We start from the raw sequence: 27,992 nt of genomic DNA, 5'->3' as shown, positions 1-27,992 counted from the left end.
ACTTCAAGGATACTTGGGTAAACGGATATGTAAAGCGAATGGGTTGCGTATAGTTTCTGTCTCAACATGATAGTGATTGACATTAGTTTTCGATTTCGGTATCCTCCTCGATCCCTTAGATCCCCACCCCTCGTTGGGTGGCTCGCTTGGTGGTGCTTGGTCACAAATGAAACGCCCGGGCGGTCGCTAGTTACACTTACTTAGTTTAGTTCGCTAACCTGCTAAGGTACATTCACTGATATGTTTTGGTTTCCCTTGCTTGGGTGTCTAATTCTGTAGTAGATCGCGCATTATGTCCAGGGAGTCCTGCAGCGACTTGGCGTATCGTGAGGCACTCGTGTCCTCGCATGAGTAGAATGCCGACACGCAGAAGACGATCTGCTCGGGCTGCGGATTGTAGGAGCATCCGTAACCACGTGGCGTTACGGGTCCGTATCCCATGAAGCTGTCCGTGGTACAGGCCACCTAAGTGGGTATTTCGAATAAGGCATTAGACGACTACTTAAACATCTTAAAACAAATCCTCAGGTAACAAGTCTCAAGGCATAAAATCACATTAAAGTAATTTTCTCTAGCCGATACCTACTTGTGCATCGGGGTAGTGCTCAGTGGTGCTGTGGTGCAAGAATTGATTAGGTGGTGCAGAGGTGAAAGAGTGCAATGTGGTGCATTTTAGCGGGGACCTGTTGGCCTGTTACTACCTGACTGGTGGAGAGCAAGAAGCACTGCGAGATGTTGTAGGACTCGTCCTTAAACAGCTCGTGCATCTCGCCGGTGACCTCCACACTGGCCTCTCGAAGTCCCAGCAGCGGGATGTCGATGCCATTGCCCAGGATGTTCTTCACCATCACCTCCGTCTGGCGGGCGACGGCACAACGGAAGAGCTCTCGAAGGTGATCCTTCTGTGGGTGGCAGCGAATATAAGTTACTTATTCCAGGGGGGTGGGTATACGATGGAATACCCACACTGTAAATGCTAAACTTGACCTTGCGTGACTCCTCCTCGTCCTCGCGATCGCTCTCCAGGGGAACGTTAGCGCCCTCTCCCTGGCACATGGCCTTTGCCCACTCCAATGCCTCCGTACTGGCTGCTCTGATGCAGTCCACGCGACCCTACATTAATGGGTACATGGAAAATAATATGAAATAATAGACATACTGACAAGCTATCACGAACATTTATACATTTTTGAGAATAACCAACTGATTATTTTATTTATTTGTTTCAAAACAAATACATGGAAAAATATAATGATATAATGGATATACTGACAAACTATCATGAACATTTACAAATGTTTGATAGTAACCAACTGATTATTTTAATTATTTGTTTCAAAACAATTAATTTGTTGTAAAAAGTTTAAAATTTAAGGATAAAGTTGGGTATTTTTGAAAAGTGTAAGAAACCACTGTTTATAAAAATTTGTATTATGTATTTAAGTGAATCATTTTTGGTAATATTTGAGAAATTTAAAGTTTCATTTGTAAAGTAATAACATTTTGAAAGTTGTATGTTATTAGGATCACATATTTTAGCACATATATTTTTATACCCGTTACTCGTAGAGTAAAAGGGTATATTGTATTCGTGCAAAAGTATGTAACAGCTAGAAGGAAGCGTTTCCGACCCTATAAAGTATATATATTCTTGATCAGGATCACTAGCCGAGTCGATCTAGCCATGTCCGTCTGTCCGTCTGTCTGTCCGTCTGTGTGTCTGTCTGTCTGTCTGTCTGTCTGTCTGTCTGTCCGTATGAACGCTGAGATCTCGGAAACTATAAAAGCTAGAAGATTGGCATTTTGTATGTAGATTTTAGAAGTTCCTACGCAGCGCAAGTTTGTTTCAAAATGGTGCCACGCCCCCTTTAACGCCCACAATCGCTTATATACGATTTTAAAAATTTAAATATTTCGGAAAAGTAAAAATGCAGTTTTATTGTGTTTATCAATACCTATCGAAATGTAGAAGAAATTTTTCAAATCGGACCATTCGTTAAAAAGTTATGCGTGATCAAAGTTTCTGTCTCCATCTCCCTCGCACTCCATTTACCTGAGTAACGGTTTTCTGATAGTCGGGGCACCCGACTATAGCGTTCTCTCTTGTTGAAGCTTTAATTATTCCCCTTAGAACCATTTGTATGTATAAATACTCACATGCAGGAATCGTCGTGTGGATGCACTCTCGTAGGTAGCCACCAGGTGGCCGTAGAGCTTGTAATGGGCCAGTTGCAAGGCCAGCTGAATGTATACGTCCGGACTGACCTGACACGACTTAATGAAGCTTTTGCCGTAACTCTGGTAGCGATAAACGTAGAAGTCCAGGTCATCGATGCACTTGTCCACGCTCTGGGACGCCTGGCTGAAGCGCAATTGTAGTGGCTGACCCACGTGCCACTCAAGACGCTCTGGCGGCGGCAGATGGTGTTGGGGCAGTCCGTTGTCCTCGTCCGGGTGATCCTCGATGTTCTTGTAGATCTTCTCCAGCAGCTGCACCACAGCAATGCCTTCGGAACAGGAGTGCTCATAGCACAGTCCCCAAGTTCCATCAGTGCAAATAATGAGCTGGAAGATAAATTTCATTCCGAAAAATTAAGAAAATATAAACATATGTATATAAAACATTCCCTATATTAAATTAAAAGTACTGCATTTGAAATATCAAAAGGTATTGGGCTATAGCCTCACCTGCATGGTCTTGTCAAACCAGCGATTGCCGGAGTTGTACTCGCTGCCTCCGCCGTGGATCATCTCGTGGGCCATGTTCGTCTCGTCCCGATCCCCAGCCCTATGGACGGTGGGCGTGGCGCCGGTGAAGCCGCGGGCATTGAAGTTCCCCGCCAGCGGTTCGTCCAGGCACAGCACCACCTGGGCGGTCTCGATGAGCTCCAGATTGCGCTGGTTCCGCTCGTCCTGCTGCAGCATCTCCCGGTCGCGGGCCCAGCGGCTCCTCGGCTCGGCGGTCAGCAGACCCACCGGCGCAGGCTTGGCCGGCAGACAGGGGGCATCGCTAAGGACGTAAAGGATCTGCGAGGCAATCTCGCTCTCGGACAGCTTGCCGCGATCACTGGCCTGCAGTACCACGCAGTACATCTGGTTGCGGCAGATGACCACCACGTGGCGATCCTCGTCGTTCAGCCGCTCCCGCGACGGCAGGTACTGCGAGTCCTGTTCAACACCTGGTCGGCGACAGGAGCCCAGCAGGCGGTAGTACTGCGCCATGCACAGCGGCTGATTCTTCTCCCGGGAGCCTGCTCGCTCCAGCGGCAACTCCCCGCTGTCCAGCATCTCCTTGTGGCTCAGGATTCCGTCCAGCAGGCGGGCGGCAAAATGGGCCACGTCGTGGACCGTCTTGAAGCGACGCGGCGGGAACACCATGCCCGGATTCGAGTTGATCGGCAAAGGAATGCGAATATTCATGTACATCTCGTTGAGCCAATAGTAGTAGGCCTGCCAAGAAGAAATTCGATAGGTTTTGAATATTTTAATATATTATCTTTCGTAATAGATCACATTGTCTTTAATAAATATAAATTAAAATCGTGGTTCTTTAATATATATAAGAAGTTGAATTAGCTAGTTTTTATATGAAGTGTTTTTAACACCAATGTATAATAGGCTTTTTAATATACAAAAAAATAAATTTTAATAAACCCATGTTTAAAAAGTAAAGTCTACAGTATTTGCAATTAGTTCTCATCAAATTTCCTTATTAATATTTTTAGAACGAAATAGAAATAAAAGATCAAATTGACATCGATAAACATCAATTTCGACATTTGGTCTCATTGTATTTAGAGGGAAGGGCAAGACATGGAAAATGTGTTAGTGGTCGCTATTTCCTTTCTATGTTTGACACAAATTCAATTAGCTATGAATTTTGGGAATTTTTTTGGGAGCGGTCTGAACGCGTATCACAAAGAATCACGAAGAGATCGCTGATGGCTGATTGCTGATCGCTGATAGCAAGATGCGAAGCGGTATAAATAATGGCAATTGGACCGTTTACAGAGCAGTACCACAGTTCCCTTGAACAATCACGGATAACAAATCACGGACCCAGCCAAAAGATGAAAGGTTGGACCTACAGCTCTTTTACAGTATCGGAACTTTCCTTTTTTATTCATTACTTTCCTTTGTCCTGTTAGTATTCGCATTGACCCTTTTGAGCCTGCTGGCTTTGAGCCAGGCCCGCATGGACTACAAGCTGCAGTGCGCCCGCGGTGAGATCAGCATCCGCTGGCCCAGCTACCACAGCAACTCGGAGTACTATGTGTGCCCCAGCGTCTATGGCAGCCAGCTGACTGTCCACTGTCCGGCCGGCGAGGTCTTCACCTTCGTCCTCCAGCAGTGCGTGTCGCCCGCCCACTACATCCCGGCTCCGCCCATGGATGTCCTGCCCACCGCTGCTCCCATTACCATGCACGTCATCGATGATGCGCCCCCAGTGATCTCCGCTCAGTCTCAGCTGGAGTCCGAGACCCCGGAGCACCACGAGCACCACGGACATCAGGAGCACCCAGAGCACCAGGAGCACCACCACGAACACGAGGAGGAGGCCGAGGTCCACCCCATCCCACCCACCCCAGCGCCGGAACCAGCCACCCCACCCACCGTTTCAATCTCCAAGCCCGTTGTGCCGGTTCCCCAGAAGAAGAAGCCTTCGGTCCCTGTGCCCGCCAAGAAACCGACGGTGCCAGTGCCCTCCAAGGCCGCCATGGCCAAGAAGCCCGCCGCGGCCAAGAAGCCAGCTGCTCCCACTCCCGCCAAGGCCGCCAAGAAGCCAACGCCACCCAGCAAGGCCCAGAAGAAGCCCCCCACCGCCTAAATTCCCAACCCCGGTCGCCATCGCCAGTTCAATGCCCATCGTTCAGCAAGCGGAATTTCATTCACTACTCTAAATAGCAACTTAAAGTAATTAAATATCTAACTGGCAATGACTTTCGTTCATACTTCTCACCGGGAATGGGAATGGGAATAGGAATCGGTTCGGGGAATGACAGTTTGTTGTTTCCAGAACTTCCTTATCGCGGTAGAGAGTCAAAGAGGTTAATTGATTGCGATTTCTTGTTATTCACGGAATATTTTGATAGGCCACAACTGACATCCGAATCCGATAATGTAAAATTGAAAGGAAAAAGTGAAGAATGATAGGAACTACTTGGCTGTCAGCACTGAGCAATTCGGCTACTCCTCCCCTTCAATTATTATTCACAAGTGATTTTGATTTGTACGATTTGAAAACATAAAAACGAAATTACGAATATTGTAATAATTATAGAGCTAAGATAAAGTTTTTTTGGAAGACGACTTTCTTAAAATAAACTCATGTTCAAGCCTATAATAAAAATCTGCGTATATTTATAAACTTTAACAATGTAAATCGCTAAAACAAACTCAAATCTTATATTATGAGATAATTTCCTATTTTTCATGTTTATTTGACAGTATTTTATTAGTCATTTAGACATAAAACAGACATATAATTAAAGTGATTTATATTTATGAAAAGTTGGAACAAAATAAACCTTAAGATAATCCATGTAGGTAATACTTTTAAGGATCATTTTTAAAGCCAAGTTCTCTTTAAAACAAATTTAGCTTAAAATTTAGAACTGTACATGGATACAAATTTCAATCAAATTTGGTTGAAAGAGCCCCTTAATAAAAGAGTGGTAGCTAAAATTTAACAACATATTTTGTAGAATTCTAACTGATCTACAAATTTTAAGGATTCTTAAGCATTCAATGATTTTACACATTTTCATAAAAATGTATATTGTTGGATCAAAAGTTTTTGACACTATTTAATTTCAGCAACTTTAATAAAATTAAAAATTAGAAACTTTGAAAAGTTTTCGAAAAATGTTTTATTAAAGTAATTATAGAAAAAATTGAATTCGACCCTTGAAATTCATGTAACCCCTATCCAAGTATTTTATGGGTAATGACAGTGATTCCCCAAAACGAAAACGAAGATGTTGTAGAGTAACAATAACTGATATCTGCATGCCAGAGATAAAGTGCCGAGAACTTCAGTTCGGGAGAAAATGCCATGAAGTCATAGTCATTACCAGTGATCTCCGCCTCCCGAGATGATCTAGCGGCGATGCTAATTGACATGACACTCTGAATGAGAAGTTCCTACTTCTGACGGCGAATCAGGGTCTTTTGGCAGTGAGATTCGGAATAGTTTCCGCTCCGACCTTATCTGGCCGAGATTACCGAAACTTCGGGGGCGACAAGAGTAAGGCGCAATTAAGCATTTCTCGGCATTGCTGATTTCAATTTCGCACCCGGCCGACAAGACACGAATTAATCTAGCTGCGTTCTGATTAAACGTGTCTAACATGGCCTGCCGCGGCATAAAAAGGCTTTGGAGCTGGCTGGAATGCATCAGTGATCGGTGAGCCGAGTTAGCAGCCAGACGCATTCCTTCTCCAGTCTCGCAAGTAACGAATAAGAACATCATCGACATGAAAGCCGGTAAGCAGCACAACCAACAGGCCACCCAGGATATAGCCCATTAATTATACGCCATATCGGTTCCCTTCCAACCCAAAAGTGATCTTTGCGCTCGCCGCCTTAGTGGCCGTCAATGCCCAGACTTCCCAGTCGTGCTCGAGGGTACCGGAGTACGAGGAAACTATCTCGCCCGTCGTTTGCCCGAAGCCGAAAGTTAGGCTGCCCAACTACGAGGACGTCCAGACCTACTACCAGTGCGCGGCCATCACCACCAGTGGAGTGGCGCTCTCCGATTTGACCGTTTGTCCTGAAAACACCTACTTCAGCTACGTGTTGCAGGAGTGCTACCCCTGCTCCGACTACTTGCCGAGCGCCAAGTGCTCAAGTCTGCCCATCAACGCCACCTGTGTGTCCATGGCCGACATCAAGACCACCACGGCCCCGACTACCACCCCCGCTCCGACCACCACCCCTGCTCCGACCACCACCCCTGCTCCGACCACCACCCCTGCTCCGACCACCACCCCTGCTCCGACCACCCTTGCTCCCACCACCTCCACCCCGTCGGTGCCCACGCCACCCACTGAGGCCCCTGGCACCACCGCAACCACCACCAACAACGACGACATCATCACACCGTCGGGTACCACCATTGTCGTACCTGCGCCCCCATCCCCCAGCGACGATAATGTCCCCACTCCCGTAACGCCCGCGCCCACTGCCCCGACCATCAACAACGGTCCTCCGGTGTCGAACGAGGCCCCCACCGCTTAAGAAAATCCTATTCAAATCCCTGCATTTTCGGCTGAATAAATTGTTGTCAGACTCCTAATGAAATATAAATTATTTTTATTTTAAACAGCCCAAAAATAACTTTAAATACAAGAAAATATGATTGTAATCTTTCAACGGCAATAGTTTTAAATAACATATACACTTAATTTAATATAAAGCTTTCCTTAGTACTTGTTATATAAATTTTGTTCTGTTAAAGAACTAACCAAGGTGTAACCTAAAAGTTGATCTCAATGCAATGCTCACCCAGTTATCCTCCGCCTCGCGCTTATCCAGCAGATACTGATGCACCCGAAGGCCGATTCCCTGGGGAGCTGTGAACTGCCTGATCAGTTCCTTGGTCCGCTCCAGCTGCGCCGGCGTGGTGATCGGCTCCAGGGCGCGAATGTAGTCGGCCATCGTTTCATCCAGCGCCGGAACGGGCACCTTGGGTAGAGTCTGCAAAGGAAAAGGGTTCTCGAAGGGCTTAGCAAATTTAATTTTATTTCACTTCCACTCATCTTAGACACTTGGCACTGGCCGTTTTAACCATTTTCCCTCATTTTCCTCATTTGTATGCATGGCAATATCGAGCGTCAAATGTAAAGTTTCCTTACCCTGCCAGCAGCAATACAAAAAGTTGATGCCCTTGGGAACCGAATTTGAAATCACAAAAAAGGAAAAGAAATGGCATGGCTTGAATCTGACATTGTACTCCGGATCCTTGACATTTTTGCCATTTTTTCTTGCTATCCACCCTCGCTCGGAAACTTTAATTGAGAGATTTTCCCTTGGAATTCCCCAGTGGAGTGTCGTTGGACTTGGAGGTCTGCAATCCAATCGATTTCTGGATGGTCAACGCATTTTTTGCAGCTCATTAGTATGCCCAACAAATTTGTATTCAAAAAAAATAACACCAACCTTGTGTTTGCATCTAGCAACTGAGAAAAACACAATTTTCCACTTAAAAATATTCAGTCGAAACGCTAAAAGTGTCAACATGTCGTTGACTTCCGGATTTTTCCTGTTCTTCGGTTTCAAAGCAGCTGAAACTTTTGTTATACCCAATATCCAGCCTCATGTCACTTGTCTCTGTCGGTGGATCCCCTTTCAGCTGCCGGTTTACAATTCTAACTCGAACTGTCTAACTCTGCCTTTCGGGGGTTGTTGCTGTGGCTGCTGTGCTTTTTTTTCCAGGTGAGTGTGGGGCAGAAGGTTCGGGGGGAGTGGGTTTTTGGGAAGGTTGGTTTTTCCGGTTTGTTTGCATGAGCTGCGGCAGGTTGGTTGCCAGGAGTTCCTGTTGCCATACAAAGGCCCTCGTTATTTGCATTTGTAATTATAACAAACAGGATTAGTCTGTCTGCCTGTGTGCGCGAGTGTTTGTCTTTGAATTATTCAAGTAGCAGTCGAGCTCAGCCCTTGGGCAAATATTTGCTGGAAAAGGGGGAATTCGAAATGGTTTAATCAATTTTACTCACGTCAGGGAATCCGAATTCGTCTACGGACTCGGCCGTGGAGAGCCATTTCTTCGGAATCGACAGAATCGAGTCTTTCCATCCTGAAAGAACAAAGAAAACAAAGCGACGAGACAATCGCTGATTAACCACTTGTTGAACACCGAATTAAATTGTTTAGTAATTTGCGCAATCGTCAGACTGCTGCTGAAAACTAGTTAATCACTGTCACCAGCCTCAAGAGCTGGGGTATCCGAAAATGCCCCTTATCGATTGACTGACAGCCCCGCAAAAGAACAAGATGTATAGCTTATGCGTCACCCAGAATTCCGCGTAGTTGATGTGTATTTTTGGGTCTCGCCAACCCTTGATTTGATTTTCCTTATCTGCAGTTCAAATTCTATAGTTCGCTTGCCCATCCCCGTGATGACCCACAACCATTTATCGTCCCGGATCAACACACATAAGATTCGGACAAATTCGTGCAAGTTTGCCATTTATTGTCTTGGCCAGGCTTCCGCTAGTAGAATGCAATAAAATTGGCCAGAGGAAACTGAAAACTCTCTGTCTTCAAGCCCGGCTCATTTCCTTTCGACCGTCCGTCTTTTGCCTCTTGACATACACATAAAAACTTTAGCTGTCATTGCTGTAATTCAACTGTATAAGCACTTCCGGTTGCCATTGCACTCGAGTAGCTCGAATTTCCGGCATATGTTCACATGGGCAGCCTTGCCTTTGAAATGTTATTGTCAAGCATTTAGAGAAAATTTTACAACGTACAATATTTATTTATCGGCGAGTAACAAAAGGAAATATCGGGGAAAAATGGGGATAGGGTGTTTTTCACTAGTGTTGAAGGTTACAAAATTTTAAAGTTCACATTTTCATAAACCAATGAAAACTATTTTTGATTTGTTTGTGATTCAAATAACACTAATAATAAAGCTAACTAATGTTCTATTAGTTTATGGGAAACAAAGGAGAATATCAGAGAAAATAGAAGTAAAGGCGTTTGCTACTGGATATTGCTCCTAATAAAACAATACACTTCCAGAAAACACTGATAAAAATGTTTTTAGTTTTAATGGTTTATATAATATTAGCTACCAAAATCTATTTAAGACAATATAAATATTTAAAATTCGTTATTTTAATTTGTGTATTCCTTTTTGATTTGGATTCTTAAGATTTTATTAATAATAATATTTAATTGATAAAATATTCTTTTTTACCAGAGAATGCGATAAGGGCTATGATCAAAAGGATTGCTTTTATTTTAAATATTTTATTATTATTGGTTATATTTTTATAAACTTTTATTTACATCGTATAATATGAAAAAAAACATTTCTAAAATCATTCTTCAACTTAAAAAGAAAGTGTGATGATTTATATTAAAAAGTTGTCACATGCTATAAAAATTATATTTTGGCATCGCCTTACCACTTCGCTTTTTACCCGTAGACAAAATAAATATCGAAATTACATTTTATATAAACGAACTAATAAATAATAATAAAAGTCCCGATGAGGTTACAAAGACTCTTATCTAAATTGCTGGCCACTTGAAGTACAAGTACAAATAGCAGGCACTTCAGGGTCAAAGCATTGACCGCTTTGAAGCACTACCTTTCACAATTGAAGAGCTTTTTTCAGACATATCAACCCCAACTACCTTCGAAGGCAGGAAAATCATAATGTTATTAATAAAAATGTTTTATGACAATCGGGATGAAAGGAAAACGAGCAGAAACGGCAAACAGGCCTTCTCTGCGCTTCAGTCCCTTTGGAGTGGGGGAAGTGGCACGCGCCATTCCACAACGATGTCAAATTTAATGCAATTTATTATCCTTTTTTCATTATCTCGCTAAAGATGCCCCAGTCGAGCAACTAGATGGCGGAGGTAATCACACAATGGAGTCACGTGGCGGCAATTTGAACGTCCGTTCTATTGTTGCCTCTGCTGGAACAACAGCAACCACAAACTGTAACCTGTCCGTAGCGACCCATCATACCCATCAGCAAATTGTAATAAATTGTATTAGGAAGCGTCGTTGAGAAATTCAAATTAAGTAATTAAAGCCAAGGTTTGGGCCACTTTTGGGGTGGCTCGTGGCTCAGGGGCTGGCTTATGTTTTGGGATAACTCGCTCGCTTAATAGAGCAAATATCAATTTATAAAAAGTTGAGGGAAAGTTATTGTGCTTGTTACTTCTTCTTTGATGTATAAATATAAATCCCAATTACAAAGTTTTCTGCTGAAAACACAAAACGAACCTCCTAAATGAATATGAATTGCCTTCGACAACGGGAAGTTCTGGTTCATAAAGAAACAAACATAAGCTTTCGGGATATTTTCTCTTTATTATACAAAATTTATATACTGAAACGTTGATGTGGAAAATAATTTTTATAAAATATAAATAAATTTTAAAAAAATAGTAAAGGTGGTTGCTAGTAAGATGAAATTTGATTTTAACGAAGAGGGTATAATATTTCGAACATTTTTATTAAGCTATCAACTGATTTAACACTTAGATACAAGTGCATATCATAAAGATTTTAAAAAAAGAACAATGTTTCCTTAGAAGTGAGTGTATAGCCTTTCGACAGGCTTAAATTTAAAAATATTCCTTGCATTTTCTTGACTAAAAGCTAAAAATATATCTGGCTGCGTCACCTTCAATTATATGCATTCGCAGAGACACTTTTCCAATTGATTGATTGATGGCCAGGATTTCTGATTAGACCGACAGTCGGCTAATCAGATATTCATGCACCATTTCCAAAGGCAGACACAGCGCAGTTCCTGTTTCTGTTCCGGATCAGGAGACTCACCCCCAAGTAAAGCTCCCCACTCCTGTTGCTGTCTGCTTCAATTTGCACGTATCTGTCAGTTTTTGTGCCAACTCATGATTCGATTTGGGCCGGGCCATAACTTTGCGGAAATGGATCGATGCCTCGTGATTATAATGGCTGAATCCATGGGATAATGGGAATGGGATGCGGCCTCGCCGAGGACATTTCACACATTAACGCGAAGAGTCTCGGGCTTATTGCCAACACGCCCCTACTTTAAACGCTGGCCAATAAAACGCGTCAGCAAGCGTAAACCAAGGGCTCATTATTAAGCTGCAAAAATCACGCTCGAATTCATGGCATTCCACTGCTCCCCTCTCAAAAGGACATGGGGCTGCGACAGGCAACTGCTGCCGCCTGTCAGACAATGCGATAAAAATGTAATCCCAATGAAAAATAATGTTTCTGCCGGCATGATTCCAATTTAGCAACAGTCAACCCCAAGACCGTAGCTCATTAGGACCAGTCCAAATAGCAGATGCCGGCAACCGGAGCAAATGAAGGAGAAGAATTTAAAAAGGCAAAACAAATCCGCACCCCAAGGAGGCGGGAGGGCGCGACACGTTGCGACTACATAAAACACCCGTCGAACAAGCCGGGACCCCAACCGCAGCTACGGACTGGTACCAGCATTTGGTGGTGGAAGCTACACAGAAAAAAATAAAATAAAACTAGTGGCAATATAATATTTTTATGAAAAAGTTTTAAAAATAGCAAAATTAAATACCTATTAAAAATGTAACATAAATTTCCTAGACAAATTGAACGGAAATAAACTATATTTCATGCATCGACATTTAAATTAAAAATGTGTATTTTTTAAATGCATAGTAAAGGATGCTGACCAAAACGAATAGAGGTCAAATTAGTATGTACCAATAGATTTAAACTGCAAACATTAAATTAAAATGACATTTTTAAGGTAAATGTTGTCACTCAAAAACTAATACAAAATGTATATTTTAAATAAATAGAACAATTAGAATAAGACGCTTTTTTATGTACGAAATTATATGTATCTAAACTTTGTCAATGATTTGAATAAAGAAATAAGATTGAATTGCCAACGATAGAAGTTGTATTTAAAATTCAAAGATACCCCTTAACATCAATATTAATAGTTTTTGTAATATTAGATTAAAAGGTTTCAACTATTAAAATTTTCCTAATAATATATATTATTTATCTTGTCCTTTTTTCAGTGTCGGAAGCTGCCGGGGGTCATAACATTGTCGGATGTCGGAACAAGCGATGAATGGTCGAGTGAATGAGTTTTCCTCCTTTTGTTCGGTTTGGCTGCTCGTAAAGGGCTTTATTCCATTCAAGGGTGGATGTGGATGTGGATGCGGATCCCATCGCCGTCGCACGCACATCGCAATTGAGCCGTAAATCCTTTTTCGGTCTTAGCGCCGTTGTTTCACGGCGACTACGTTGCGCTTTTGTGGCCCGGCTTTATTTTCTTTTTCCGCCGCAAATGCCTAGCATACTTTTGTGCGCCAAACTCAAATTAACTGCCGCATTGAGGCATTGCAAATTCTTGTAATTGTTCGGATTGAAACAAGCGGAAAGCGTAAATTGCTTGCGCATTGTGACGGAGATTGGGATTCTGCTGACTTGGATTGCGGTTTGCTTTGCGGCTAAGCAGCCAAAATGTTTGCCAAATACATACATACACGCTTGCCCCAGAAGTGGTCCACCTTTCGGTTGTGGTTGAATCTGTTTCTGGTCCTAAGCCCGAGGCATCCTCATCCTCCCCCGAAAAAAAGAAGAAGGAAACTTTTTGCCCAACCTCCAACTTTCTGTTGCCAAAAGTTGCTAATGGAAATTGCAAACATAAAATCATTTTCCACACAAATTTCTGGCCCCAGGGCACGCACACAATTCCCATTCCCCCAGTTTCCATCCAAGTTCGTTGGTTTTGGGAAATTTACTAACCCCCCGGGCTGGGAGATTGATCCAAAAGTTTCCGTTCCGACTTGGCACGAACCCAGGTGTACAGTGTACACACAATGTGGCTCGATTTTTAACGAACTGGAAGGTCCTTTGTAGCCCACATTAGCTAATTAATTGCATTAATCGTTAATAGATCGGATGAGCTGCCAGTTTCCATTAAAAGACTCTTTTTCCATGGTTAACAATTATATTTCAATAGTACATGTTTGTTTTGTGTTGTTTGTTCCTGTTGGGTGTTTTGTGGGTGTGTGTGGGTGTGGTGTGTATGGGTGTGTCGCTCTGTAATAATGCATTATCTTTCCTCTATAGCTCATGCCAATATCTGTATGCTTTAATGTACGTTCGATTATATTTTCTGTTTGTCCAATTCATTATTCATAACATTTCCCATTGCCAGAAGCAGGTGACTGCCATTTTGAATTCTCTTTCGATGGAGTCCAAATAAGTTTATAGATTTATAGAACTGTGTGTGAGCTTTCTATTTGTATTTTAGCCTTAAATAATTCCAGAAAATTTCAAACCCGAAGCGAATGTTTGTTTGTTTTAGCTCTTGATTTTGCTGACTTTTGCACGAATTTTCTGGATAACTCCCACACATCAAACTGAACTTCCAGGGCGTTTGTTTCTGAGGCAGTTCCTGCTTTTTTTCCCTATTGCTTACATTTGTTTATAGAGGAGATTTTTTGGCATGCCTTGAAAATATGCCCAAGCTATGTATGTTAAGTCATCGAACATCGATTCGCTTCATTTTGATATGCATAGCACTTAGTTTGCTTAGTTCTTTGGGGATATTTGAACGGTGTGATATTCAGATACAAACATAATTACGTATAGAATATAGATGGATAGACTTGGAAATTGAACAGCAACGTTACAGAACTGGGATTTGGATACTTGGTAAAATTTTAGTTTCGCTTCCGGTTTCGCTTTTGCTTACTTATCTTTTATAATAATTTCCACTGTTTATCGTAATAATTATTGGTAAATATGTAACACAAACGTCTATAACATTAGCCGAAACAAATTGCAAAGACTTTCTTAATAATTTTGTTCTGTACTATATAAGTATGTACTTGAAACTCTTCGACTTTGACTTTTACATTGACTCTGACCAAAAAAGACATTCGAAACTAACAATATGCCTTATATACAATACAAAACTGAACTGTGGTGGCATTAACTTTGTGGGCTTCACTTACAAACTCATTTTATTTTGTCTAGGGTATACAATTAAATTTTCTAAAACGTTCTTCACACGCACAACACATAGAAACTGTCGGAGAGGCATTTCTCTTATGAAAAAATATCAAATTTTTTTTCTGTGCTACCGGTATTGTTGCCAAGTTAAAATCCCTATATCATTTAGTAAATATTCGATATTAAAAATGAATTTGTTCATTAATTATCCATAGCGCACAGTTATTGCGTATAATTCATAATTCATATAATGCTATTGAACATTCAACACTTGTAATACGCAGAGTATAACCATTCAATTAACTGCTATCGTGTTTTAGAATTCATTTTATAAATGTATATTAATATATTTTATCATACATCGTTTCTTATATTTTCATATTTATATGCTTGTAACACATTTAGTTTATGCGTTCCATTTGCTCTTATTTGTTTAGTAAGTTATTACACATTGCCGGCACTGCTACACATCCTTCAGGCTACTCTCTATTGACCTTCTGGGACCCCGTCCCTCGACTACTTTATGTGATGGTTATTACTTAGCTTTATATATATATTTATATTTGTAAACCAAAATTGGAAGATTCATATACATGTTGCGCTCTACCAAACTTTGGTTAAACTGTTCAAATCTATTGAAATTTTGAATGCTTGAAATCGTACTGTATTATTTATTTGACATCTATCTACATCCTGCCTTGTTAGCCGTGTAAAGATTGAACACTTTTAAGAAGAAGGAAAATATTAAAGTTAGAGAATATTAGAAGTACATTTTAATGACATTTCCAGTTTTTACACGGCTTAAGGGTATGGCGTTGTTGTTTTTTAGATGATTGTTCCAAAGGAAACTTAAATAAATATTGCTTTTTGGGGGTTTCAATATATTTATATATGTTTGGTTAGTTGTAATTAAAACTCTATTGTTAGCTACTTAAATAAACGTTCTAAATATAATATGTTACATAATAATATATATGTACGTTATTGACTATATTAATTGTTCTGGTTTTCTTCTCGCTTGCTTTTCATATATAAATATGTAGTTTGCTTTAACACTCTATCCTTCACCACTTCCTGTCCTTCGTTTTAATTGATACTTTTGATGGGAGATTTTTTCATGAGTTTAATTCATATTATAGTTAAGAGTATTTCTACAGTTTTGTAAATTTGTAGAGCTATGTATATATATTAAGTGTATGTAAGTGTCTGTAAAATGAGGAAAACTAATATAATTTTATCTACCAAAGAAAAAAGAAAATTAGAATGTAATAAAAACCAAGCAATCCATAAAAACAGACAACATTATTGATTTGCTAGAGTATCTACATCAAATACCAATGAAATTAGATTCAAGACAATATTGAAACGATAAATTTTCTAAAATCCTATGAACATAATTTGTAACTTCTTGAAAATCAGTGCATTTCTGTTAATGTATAGCGTATATTTATGCAGACTGTGATCTAACCAATTGCTTTCGTAATTCATAAGTTACTCATATTCATTCTGGGTTTGCATTGACAGCAGTTCCTAAATAGCCGTTTCATTGATATGTTCACGGATATGGAAAGTCTGTGATATAAAGTACTCATAATTTACTGTAATTGCTGACTAAACACATTCGAAAAATGTACATAAATATTCTGACATCCATATACGCTTGCTGAGTTGTATATAAAAGATCAATTTACTTATCGATATAGTGGATCTTAGGCTCCAGCTAAAAGGTGTATAATATAGGGGCAGTAAACTGCCCTAAAAAGTGGTGCAGTCGAAATGAATCAAAAATACAATAATCGTTATTCAATATGCTTCTTATTTTTCTGTAGGTTTATCTTTATCTTATAGACAAGGTACACACATTTATGCTATGCTATCGAAGATCTACTATGGCGGCAGTCCCCTGATCGGAGCCGCCCACGTGCTCATAGAGTCAACAAGCAAATAATAATTGATTGGTAGGTAAATATGAAACTTGAATTTGAATCTCAAATTGATTTCTGTTTCCATTGGTTGTATAACTTACGTACACTTCATGTACTTTTCCTAAACGTAGGTGTGTATGTTACCGATATGATACGATATATATATTTATGTATAGACTAGTAGCAATAAGTAATATCACTTTTGGTAATTTTAACAGGCGAGCCATCGAGACTCTGATATGTATCGTTACCTTGGTTGTGTCTTATGTTAAGAAAATTGTAACTGAATATTTTTCAAACCGGAAATCATATAGCCGGGCTGGCCGGGAATCCACTCTCGACCCGAGTCCGCCACAATGACACCCGAAAGAGTTCCTCTGGTTCTGCGGGCGGGGGAGGGTTTCGATTTGTGCAACTTGTGATATGTCTGCGATATGGATGCCACTGCCTGTGGAACGGCGGCACTCGGGCGAAGGTGGTCCGCTGGCCAGCTGAGCCGCTTACAGCTAGCTTGTATATAGATATATATGCGTGTATATAATATCTGATACATATATGCATGTGTATATTTGATATGGCGGGAGTCCGAGTCCTCCCCTTATCGACTAACTATGCCTAGGCTTTGGTTTCTCTAGCTTCACTGACTGATAGACACGAAAACGGCTGCATGAGTACTGAGTATAGGGCATAGGCTGTCCGATCGGACCGCTCTATATAGCTGCTATATGCTGATGCATATATACGTTGAGTCAGCGATGGGAATTCGGCATGGACACTTCCTAGTTTACCTAGATGTTCTCAAATTTATTTTGACATTATTTTTTAGCTTTAAGTAGCCTGAATTATTAGTTTAAGACTTCGGCATTAATAAAAAAATGAGGAGGTTCTGAAAGATTTTTTTACCTGTCGTAGCAAAGACATTTTTATCATATGCTTGTATTTAATATCAGGTCGCTTACTTTAAAACATAAAAATAAATCTTTCCTACTGCATATTTAAAATAAATTTTAAGTTTTGAAGAAACACTTTGTTATCTGGTCAATATTTGTATTCTTTTTTTGCACCCTAGCCTCCACCTAGGTAAACCAAAATCGTACTTTTCCCATCACTGCTTTTAGTTGGCTGCTTCAACATTCGTGTATGATACAAAACTTGGTGCGGTGCAAGGCATTATCTAGCTGCTGTATTAACTATCTGCATGTTATGCTCGTTATAGTGTACGTACCACTTGCCTATATGTCTATGCTAAATATATGTATATGTGTCTTGTGTCGAGTTTATAGTGGATTCAACGGAGAACGAATTGCTGCACACGGAGATGTACAAAAGAACACGATTTAAAACTAGGGGCTTCTGTTTTGCTTTTGGGTTGGGGCTGGGGCAACAGTTTAAAATCCTTGCCTAAAGGGATTCGCCGGTCCGGCAGGACCTCTGCTCTGGGGCTGCTGCTGTTGTTGCTGTTGCTGCTGCTGGAAGGGATTGGCCACACGGGGCTGTCCCTGGGGGGCGTAACTGCCGCCCTGCTCCTGGTAGCCCGGCTGGTAGCCCTGATCCTGCTGATAGCCGCCGGCCTGCTGGTATCCCTGCTGCTGTTGGTACTCGTACTGCTGGTCGTCCAGATTGGTCTCCTGCTCCTGCTGATACTGCTGGCCGTACTCCAGGTGGTTCTTGACACCGCCCTCCACGGGTTTTTGGTCGTGCATGACGTAGGTCTGGTACTCCTTGTTGGGCGGGTCCTGCATCAGGATGTTGGCCTCGTTCTCGAACGGCTTGAAGTCGTAGATGTTGCGCAGCTTGCGAAGCACGGGCACGTAGGCCAGGTTCGAGAAGGCAATCAAGAAGTTGAGGGCCGTGAAGCCGATGGCCTCCACCACGCCGCCGGCGATGATGGGTCCGACGGCGTAGGCGATGGAGTAGGATATGTCCGCGATGGCATAGATACTGCCGTAGACCGACACATAGCGCACGTCCACCAGGTATCCCAGTGTGGGCAGCAGGGCCGTGTCGATGAGTGCAATTCCGAAGCAGATCACGCAGATGGGCAGCATCAGCATCTTGTAGCCGCTGCAGAAGGGTATGATGAAGCAGGAGAAGCCCTCCAAGGCCAATCCCGTGGCGGCCATTAGCCACTGGTGCTGCGGATACTTGCGGGCCATCTTCACGGTGATGACCACGCCCAGGACGTGCGGAAAGAAGGCGGGCAGCCACACCATGCCGATCTTCCAGTTGTCCGTGGTCATGTTGTCCTCCATCCACAGCGAGATGGTGGGCTCGAGGAAGGCCAGCGCCACATTGGACATGGTCAGAGCCCCGGCACAGACGGCTATGTAGGGGTCCATCAGGAGGCGCCAGATGGGTATCACCTGGTCCTGCACATCCTTCCGCTGTTTCAGCGCCTCCTTGACCGGCTTCATTACCAGCAGCAGCATCAGGCCGTCCAGCAGGCAGACCAGCGCCAGGATCAGGAAGGGCACCTCCTTTCCGGCAAACTGGTAGAGGGCTCCGCCAAACGGTGGCGCCACCAGGCACCCGAAGCTGATGAAGGCGAGTGCGATGCCCAGGGCCTGGGATCGCTCGTTCTCCTCGGTGAAGCGATCGGCTATCATGGCCAGTCCGGCGGTGTCCGCGAAGGCGGAACCGGCTCCCTGCAGGGATCGGGCGAAGAACAGGACGCTGTAACTGCTGCCGCAGGCGAAGACCGCCGTGGAGAAGAACATGATGGACAGGCCGATCAGCATGGGCAGATCGTAGCCGATCTTGTCGATGAGGCCGCCCGAGAAGGGATTCACCATCAGCTGGACGATGGCCTTCGAGGCGAACAGGATGCCCGTGGCCGAGTCCTGGCCGTGGTGGTCGTGGTGCACCGGTATGATCTGGCCGGTGATATTGTCCCTCAGGGGCGGCGGCGTGGGTCCATCCTCGAAGCTGCCGATCTCGCGCAGATAGTCGGGTATAATGGGCACTATCACCATGTAGAGCATGTTGTCCAGCAGCAGGGCTATCGAGACGATCACGAGGATGAGGCGCCGCTGGTTGACCGGCTCCTGGATCTTCTCCCACACGATGTCCTTGAGTTCGCGCAACTCGAGGTTGATAACAGGTATTTGGAATGAGGCCATTTTGGTTGCACCTAAATTAATCGCTGAGGTGTACGAAGTTCTGCGCCGGTTTCTTTGTGGGATTTACCCTCTTCTTGTTTGTACTCTTCTTTAAAGCTTTAATGCGCTGATCTGGGATTTCGTCATGATTACAGCCGGAAATTGCTTAGCGCTCGCTACAAATATGGCCGCTTCCGTTTCCGCTGCGCTAAATGGCCGCCTTTCTCCGCGTACTCGCTTTCTTTGCTTTCTTTGCTCGCTTTGAGGTGGTTTGTCGTTGCTTGTGGTTAACTGTGGTGTTTGCTGCTGCCTTTGCTGCTGTTGCTGTGTGGTTTGATTACATGTTTTGGTGTGGTTGTTGTAGTTGGAGGTGTACGAGTTGTTGGCATGCCAGTGAACAACCTTTAACGACACAGAAACAAGATTTCGTTAGTCTTTTCTTTATTTATTGTTCGTTTGTTGATTGTCTCGCTAATGCGATGAAAATTAGTTATTGTTTTATTATATTATATCTCTCTCGCACCTTCTCTCTCTCTCCCTCTCACTCTTAACTAGGATTAGTTGGTTAGTTGGGTTTATTTTATGATTGAAATGTTGTTTCTGTGTTGCAAAAGGCTGCCTGCTGGTGAACAGAAATTGTATTGTATTAGGATTAGTTCGTGGCATTCGCATTGGTTCGATTACATAGGACAAGGGAAATCTCTTTCTTTATGTTTTTCACTTTCGAAGGACACACATTTCAATCATAAAACAAATACCGAAAAAGTACGTGTACATTCAACAATTAATTCATTGAATTTTTGTGGGACCAGGAATATTGCAAGGGTGTAGCAATTATTTTAATTGGATTTGTGGGCTAAGGCCTGTGGCCACCCCTTGAAAAGAAAGTGAAGCGGAGTGTCCTTAGAGCCCCGCCGTTGCACCCATCGAAGCTGTAATTATAATGATTGCTTTTTCTAAGCAAAAACGACCCACTCGACTTGCACGCAATCAAAAAGGGCTTGAAATTAAACAAAGAGAGTAAAAGTCCACCCACGCATAGTTCTTAACTGGGAATTGAGTTTACCTTAAGATAGTTTTTATGCATTTTTAACATTTTATTATTTTCGCTTATTTTGAATCTCTCAATATTTTTGTAACTCAAACATTATAAATAAATAATATTTTATAAGGTTATACTAGAAGAAATACAGAAGACCATAGAGACTTTTGAGCTAAGTATTTTTTGTTATCAACAATTTTTCATATTTCCCGATGGGTTTTGTAAATGTTAAGTTGATTACCAGCTGACCCTTAAGTTTAATATGGAAAAAATGCCACCACTCTCAGTTCATTAGGGCTTCGTTTTGTTAATAGTGCTCTAGAAAACATCGCTGCTGCTCCAGCTATTAATGCTGATCTAATTTCAACATTTATCTACCTTGTAGCGCTCGTCGACCAGCCACCCCCATTTGAGTAAACATGAAAATGCTACGTGTGCAGGGTATAAATATGACCCCCTCCACACTTTTTGCTACTACACCATTGCCACCTCCCACTCCCCCGAATTCACAGCCGCCCCCTTATGAGGCTTTGGAGTATACGAGACGTAACAAAAACATTTCGTTTTATCATTAAATTTTCATGACCACGTCCGTGTATCTGCCCCAAACCCAAAACTCCCCGACAACCTTGGGCTGTGTCCTGATCGAGGGCTGCGTTCACCCACCCACTTTCACATGGGTACTCGTACATATATATGAATATATATTTATATATATGGTAACAGCCCCCGGGCTGCCCATGAGTCAATTATGTTTTGCGACAGAGTGGGGTCTTTGCTTTTATTTTTCCATCCAGCGACTTTAATTTTTGAGTTTTCTCCATGCATGAGTACTTTCCCCTAACAACAAAACCAGGAGGAGGCCCAGCCCGGTGGGTCAGGTGGGTGGCCGCACTTGACCCTGGTGGGGAGGGTGAGGGGTGGTGGTTGGTGGGCTTTTATCAGCACCAGGGGTTGTTCGACGGGTCGATGGGCCGCCTGCAGCTGCTCAAGTCAAGTGCAGAAACGTGTGCCTACATGTTGATTAAAACAAGGCCCACACTAGTCAGACCATTCAATGTATCTGACGAACATTTAAGTATTTTTTATAAGAAAAAACCCTTAGCTGCTTATCCTTAACCTTAACAAAACGTTATTCAATATTTATTAATACTGCATGTTTCTTTCTAAAAAGAATAGGATTTTAGACAATATTTTGTAATCAAACTTGATTCATTAAATCATCTGATTGTTTTCTTTTTATATGGTGAAACTTTCCAATCTTAAGTTCTTTATTAAAACACTGAATAAGAATAACTTTTCGATGCTTTGACTAGAGTTCTTTATATGTGTCTAAACAGATGTCTGCATACCCAAAATATTATTATAATATACTTCAATAAACAATTTCTAAGGATTTACTAAAATATTTAACAATGTTCACTAAGACAATTTTGCTTTCCAAGGAATGGCCATTATAAGACATCAAAAACTTTGCTTTTTTAATATAAACATTTCAACATATTTTCAAAGCAGTTTTATTTAGTTGACTGATTTTACTTTCATTTTAATACCCTAGGGAGTGGAAGGACACACCTACTTATGATTTATGCATATATGCTTATAAATGAGCTAGCAATTTGTATTTACGCTTTTATAATTTTATTGATTTTTCCGCCCTGTCTGGCAAAGCTCCGTGGACAGCTGACGGATTTCCCAGGCAATGCATAAACATTTATACAAAATTCGGTTTATGTTTTGCTTTGAGTTTCAGTTTCGTTTCGCCCGGCCCTTTGTTCATCCTCCCGCTGGGTTTCCTTTTCATGTTTTTTGGGGTCGAGTACCAACTTCCGACTGGCTCAATTAGCAGGCCAAGCGTTCATATTTAATGCAGCTTCCACCACAGTAAATTATGACAGCCCATGTGTTTTCCTTGGTTCGGCCAGAGGAAGAAAAATGTAGTTTCTACTTTGTGTCCCATTAATAATGCGCTACCTGTGGGGCTTCAGGTGCTGCCTGTGTTGCCCTAAAATATTCAGGAGGCTTTAAGGAGAACGGCCAAGTCATCTAGGAAAACCAAATTTAATCTTTTGTCAGACAGGACAACAAAGAGCGAAATGGGATTCTGGGGCAGCAGTTGAGGGAAGCGGGCTTAAAGCCCTTCAATGGCAGGATGATCGCCGACTTTTGCCACCCGCCGTAACCCTGGGAACATCCGCAGCCTGCTCGTGTCGTTTCTCACAAACAGCAAAGGATGTTTGCTTTCCGCGAGAAAGGGGAATGAAATTACATTCGCTTTTTTTAGCCCAAGCCCAATCCCAAGCCCAAGCTCGGCGGGGGCGTGGATAGCTGGGTGTGCCTGCGTCTGTCTGACGAGGTAATCAGCGTAAAATACAATTTCATTCCGACTCTCCTGAAGGGTAAGACATAAAAAACACAGTATCGGCGGGGGCGGTTTGAATTTGCAATGAGATGGCAACGAACAGAAAAACACGTAACCCTGAGCTTTGGCGCTTTGCCATTACCCTGGCAACGAATCCATGCCATTAAAATTAATAATCTAAAATATATTTCTTTCTCTTTTTTTTTTTTTTTCAGAGGCGGGGTTCGGGGTGCAGTCTTAAATAAACAGCAAATAAAATATATCATAATATTTATGGTAAGCCGCATTTCGCACGCAGGCACTTGACAAAAGGCAGTGGAAAATCCTCACAAGTGTTTCAGAGATACCACCCCATACAAAAACGGGAACGGGGCTTGTAAAACTCCCCGCAAGTGGTGTAAGCTGCTTTGTTCAAGTGCCACGAAGGGTTGAACTAGGCTTTTGGGTGCGAGGGGTCAGCGATGTGTTACTGGAGTTTACAAACCCTCGGCTGTAATTCGATGTGCTCGCTGAGGCGTTGGGCAAGTTCCCGATGCCGCATCTGAGCAATTGGCTCTAATGAACTGTGGCCGGCTAATGAGCCTCACCTTGGCCACTCTTGATCGATTAACTTGGCGCCGTTGCCAGCACTACCTTAACCCTCTTCCGACTGCCAAGTGGTTTCTCGTTGACATTTCTGTTTCAAGTTTAATTGTCTTGTCGCTGTCTTGCCGTCCAATCGATTTTACCGGGTTAGCTTAGCCCTTTTGGCTGGTCTTTGGAACACTTTTTAATTGCCAAACTTTTGGGCAGAGGAAAATGTCATTTCCAGCAGTGGATCCCTTTGCTCTTAACCGAAACGTGTTCGCAACCCTCTTAGCTTTTGTTTTTATTGCTCTTTTTGTTGTTTGGCTGATGTGCTTTTATCAAATCCCAGTGGACCCACAGCCATTTAGCTTTAGGATCCGTTTCAAACTCTAGTCTCCAGCGCGCTGGCATAAAAGATGCGCCATTTTGGTGCCACTGATGGTACCACGGGGCGTATGAGGAGCCCCTTTAGTGGGGCTGTCTATAAATCAAAACATTAAATGGGCGTGGCCGTGGGGGGAGTTCCCTTTGAGGGGGAGTGAGTGCCAAATGGTTTCCTTTTTTCGCAATTTGTGTGGGTGTGCGTATCTAATGTCCGTGTTTTCGCACACATGTGCCGTCTCCATCGAACATCCCTTTTTGGTCAACGATGAGAGTTGGATTACAAATTGATTTGCACATAAATTACTTGGACTTTCTCTTACTGCCTTTTTTCAGAGTGGAAGTAATTTACCTTTATGCCCCTCACTCAAGAGTTCATGTTTCATGAGGTTTTGTACACAGAGAACAAAAATTACAGACATTTTTTCAAACTTTTTACTAACTTTGAATTTTTTTAAGTTTAAAAGCAATTTCAATTGTGTATGCAAACAAATTCAAAACTAGATAGAGATCTAAAACTGTTTACCATAACTCAACTAACTATTTTATAAGGAAGTCCTTTAGTGTTGCTGTTTGTTCATACATATTTTAAATTTTTCCCCCTGTGTAGTTTTGATTAATATCTGCGATAGCCAGTCTGTCCTGGCAAATTGCTTATTTCCAGCATCGAATCCTGGGCCCAAAATGTAACCATTTGTAGCTTGGCAAATGCGGAGCAATCAACAACACCATCACCGACCGTTTTACGACTTTTGATGTCGCTACTCCGAACTTCTGGTCTAGATCCTGCCACTTTCTCCCTTTCACCCCCCTTTCTTCAGCCCCTTGTCGCATTTCCCCCGTCTGCTCCTGATGGCTCAATGTTGGCCACCCCCGAGATGTCCGGGTACGTTCTTATCAGACAGCATCAAGACAAATGCGTTACTTGTTTCTCGTTTAGCTTATTACGAGCTACCTTCCTGCCAGCCTTTGTTTCTGGCACTTCCATCCCCTCGGGCTGCGATAGATGGGTCTAAGGAAAAAAGGGGAGTGGGCCTCTAGTTCCACGGTGGTTATGGTGGCGGTGGTGGTTGTGGTGCGCCCCCTTTTGTTTTGACATGAAACCGCTATGAACACATCAGCGCTACAAACGCGTCTACAAGGCAAACAATCTAATGACGACGGCGTCGTCTTGTTTGTGTTTGTGTGTGAAATTTATATTTATTGCCTTCATTATGCAGCAGCCGCAGCACCAGAGAAAATTGCTTTCCTCTGGCAGGTGGCTCGGGCATGGTGGCGTTTTCTATGGGCCATGGCTTTGATGAACTTCCAACCAGACCATGACTAGACCATCTCCACATCCCACCAAGACGACGCTTGTAATGATTTAATGGGACAGCAGACACAAATTTGATTAGTCGACGCAATCTAATAAAGGCATTTGTTTGGGGTTCTTGGCTAATTGATAGTCAATTGGTGACCGCAGTAATATTGACAAGCAGTGGAATTTAGCAACTAATTGCTCATGGGTATTCGTTCAGCTTAAAAATATTTTCAGCCTTGGCCTATTTAGCTTATCATAATATATGACAAAATTGTTACTCAACAAGAACAAAAAATTAATGAGAATAAAATAGTTTTATTGTTGCATTTAACAAGTTATTTTCTTTAGTAAATCAAACTTTACGTATAATTCCAAAAAACACCAAATTTATATTTTGTAACTTCAAAGTTTTATATCTTTGAAAAATTAATTAACTCGATAGAAAGTAATGTAAATAATCTTTTAAAAATGGTAAATTCAATGACTTTTCCATTATCGCAATTATTTTTGCATTATTTGACAATAATATTTTAGCTATTGGGAGCTTTAAGTTATTTAATTTTTATAATTATATTGCAAGAGATAAATTTGTCATAAATATTTAACTTTAACGTCGTAGCTAATTTTCAGAAGACAATTACAGACAAAAAATTGAATTTGTAATGTAAAACTAATTTGTTTTTATGGTGGCTTGTTTTTATAAACCGAGATTCTTAATTTTCTTATATGAGTTTAGGTAAAATAATATTCTTGGCAATAGTGGCCAAAAGTTATTTGTTGTTTTATATTTTCAATGAAACATGAAAGCCCATTGGTAAAATGGGAATACCTTTAATCGATATGGTAAAATCAGATTGTTTTTTAAAGACCTTTTTCTTACTGTATTGTTATAGAGTGCCAAATCTTGCATCCTAAATATTCCCTTACAAAAAACCACTTGGGTGTCCTGTGAATTACATAAGAAGCGCCCAGTTTTTGAGCTCGGGCGGTAGGCGGTCGAACGGTAACTGTTCCATTCCATTCCGTTCCGCATTCGTGAACGGAGGCCCATTGAGTGAAATGAAACCTACGAACCTACGAGTTTGGTTTGGTTTTTTTGGGGCCATAAATAAAATGTGTCTACCCTGTGAAATGTGGCAAGTGTCGAGCTCACGAACACACCATGCCCACATTTATATGTACATACACAAGGTGGATATATATATATATAAATACACTTGTGTGCCAAAGGACAACGCTTGATGAGCGGGAGGCCTTTGAGGACGAGGACGAACCACTTGCCACGGGGCCCTGTGCTCTAGTGTTTGCGGGCTAGATGTTGTTTAATTTTAATTATATGCCTTTCTCAGAGACGCAACGTCAACGTTATGCAAGCACTTGGTGCAGTGGACACACCGCCTCCTCCAACTCACCTGTGTCGCTCGGTGTGATGTTGCTGAGGCGATGGGTGAGGAAGCCGCGCAGATTGGAGACGACTCGCTGCGGCGAGTTGGGCCCGCTGCCAATGGAGAAGCTACGCAATTTCGAGAACAGGGCGGCGGACTCCGCGCCACTGCCCGCGGCGCTGGTGCTGGCCTCGTTGGACGCCACGTTCGCTCCGGATGCGGATCCCTTGGTCCTTGTCCTGGTTCTGGTTCTGGTTTTGCTTCTGGTTGCCACAGAAAAACCCGCGCGGACACCACCCGACTCTTTTCCTTGCCTTGTGTGTTATGTAAAGGCTCGCGCGCCAATCGATCGCCAAAACGCTCACACCGACACACACACACCGACACTCTACCCGTTACCGCTCAACCGCTGCGATACCGCTCGCTTGGATTCAGCTTAATAGATTCCCTGGCTGAGGTCCACAAACAGAATTTCGGCTCTGGAGCTCTGCTCCGGGGAGTTCTTTTCCAGGCGACGGACGGCGAGACTACGGCGAAACAGCAGCAGCGTGCGTTCAGTCGTCCGGGCAGGAGCAAAGGTAACTTCTGTCTGGCGACTGGGTTCGCTGAAAAGCACAGAGCAGCAGCACCAGCACTAGCAGCAGCAGCAGCAGCAGCGGCAGCAGCTCGACGTTTTGTCGGTATTCAGCCTGGAAGGCCGAGCTCCCCACCTTGCGCCTTCCACGGCGCAGGACACCTGCGCATGCGCCTGCGCCTCCGCCGAACATCCGGCCAATTGGCGGGCAATCCTGCTCCCGACACGACCTCCACCTTCTCACGCCGCCTTTTTCCCAGGCCCATTACTCTCGCCCAGTTGAGCACATTTGAATAAAATTCTATTCGCACTGTGCGAAGAAAATCAATTTCCTTCGGCCACTCTCACCTGTCGGTTTGGTTTGGCTTTTTCCTTGCTCCCCCGTTTTGTCATTGCGTGCTTTTTGCGTTTGCCATTTTCGTAGCACACATTTCGGGGCTTATGTAAGGGGCAGCTTGTTCCGAGGATTTATTTGCTGAGTTTTCCCTCCTGCCCGCAATAAAAGCACAGACACACACACACAAAATGTAATTATTTTACAACAACAGACGTTTGTTTCTTTTTGGTTTTTGCACCACATGTAATTATTTTACAACAACAAAACTCCCTGGACAGCAATCGGGCAATTTCTTTGTTAATTTCTGCAATCGCCCG

The 27,992-nt window shown here is 42.6% G+C and overlaps 4 protein-coding genes across 4 annotated transcripts; 2 read left to right on the top strand and 2 right to left on the bottom strand.

The window, feature by feature from the left end:
• Nucleotides 1-267: 267 nt before the first annotated feature.
• On the bottom strand, nt 268-27,604 carry LOC108048727 (choline O-acetyltransferase). Its single transcript, XM_044457090.1, has 9 exons — nt 27,475-27,604; nt 26,792-27,082; nt 8,718-8,797; nt 7,507-7,698; nt 2,689-3,450; nt 2,158-2,565; nt 967-1,113; nt 702-902; nt 268-465 (listed from the first exon to the last, which is right to left on the bottom strand). Exons 1-9 carry the CDS (start codon nt 27,602-27,604, stop codon nt 268-270), a joined length of 2,409 nt encoding a protein of 802 aa, XP_044313025.1.
• On the top strand, nt 4,009-4,954 carry LOC108048748 (vegetative cell wall protein gp1). Its single transcript, XM_017129587.2, has 2 exons — nt 4,009-4,077; nt 4,149-4,954. The coding sequence occupies exons 1-2, from the start codon at nt 4,071-4,073 to the stop codon at nt 4,826-4,828; spliced, it is 687 nt and encodes a 228-aa protein (XP_016985076.1). The 5' UTR covers nt 4,009-4,070; the 3' UTR covers nt 4,829-4,954.
• Nucleotides 6,399-7,308, top strand: LOC108048749 (peritrophin-55). The gene is made up of 2 exons (XM_017129588.2): nt 6,399-6,486; nt 6,566-7,308. The coding sequence occupies exons 1-2, from the start codon at nt 6,477-6,479 to the stop codon at nt 7,237-7,239; spliced, it is 684 nt and encodes a 227-aa protein (XP_016985077.2). The 5' UTR covers nt 6,399-6,476; the 3' UTR covers nt 7,240-7,308.
• Nucleotides 13,672-26,901, bottom strand: LOC108048747 (vesicular acetylcholine transporter). The gene is made up of 2 exons (XM_017129586.2): nt 26,792-26,901; nt 13,672-20,126 (listed from the first exon to the last, which is right to left on the bottom strand). The coding sequence occupies exon 2, from the start codon at nt 19,743-19,745 to the stop codon at nt 18,015-18,017; it is 1,731 nt and encodes a 576-aa protein (XP_016985075.2). The 5' UTR covers nt 19,746-20,126; nt 26,792-26,901; the 3' UTR covers nt 13,672-18,014.
• Nucleotides 27,605-27,992: the final 388 nt, after the last annotated feature.

The sequence above is a fragment of the Drosophila rhopaloa genome, unplaced genomic scaffold (assembly GCF_018152115.1).
Source record: "Drosophila rhopaloa isolate 14029-0021.01 unplaced genomic scaffold, ASM1815211v1 contig_155, whole genome shotgun sequence".
NCBI classification, from domain to species: Eukaryota; Metazoa; Arthropoda; class Insecta; order Diptera; family Drosophilidae; genus Drosophila; species Drosophila rhopaloa.
The sequence above is the reverse complement of the archived record's forward strand: the minus strand, read 5'-3'. Positions and strand labels throughout refer to the sequence as shown.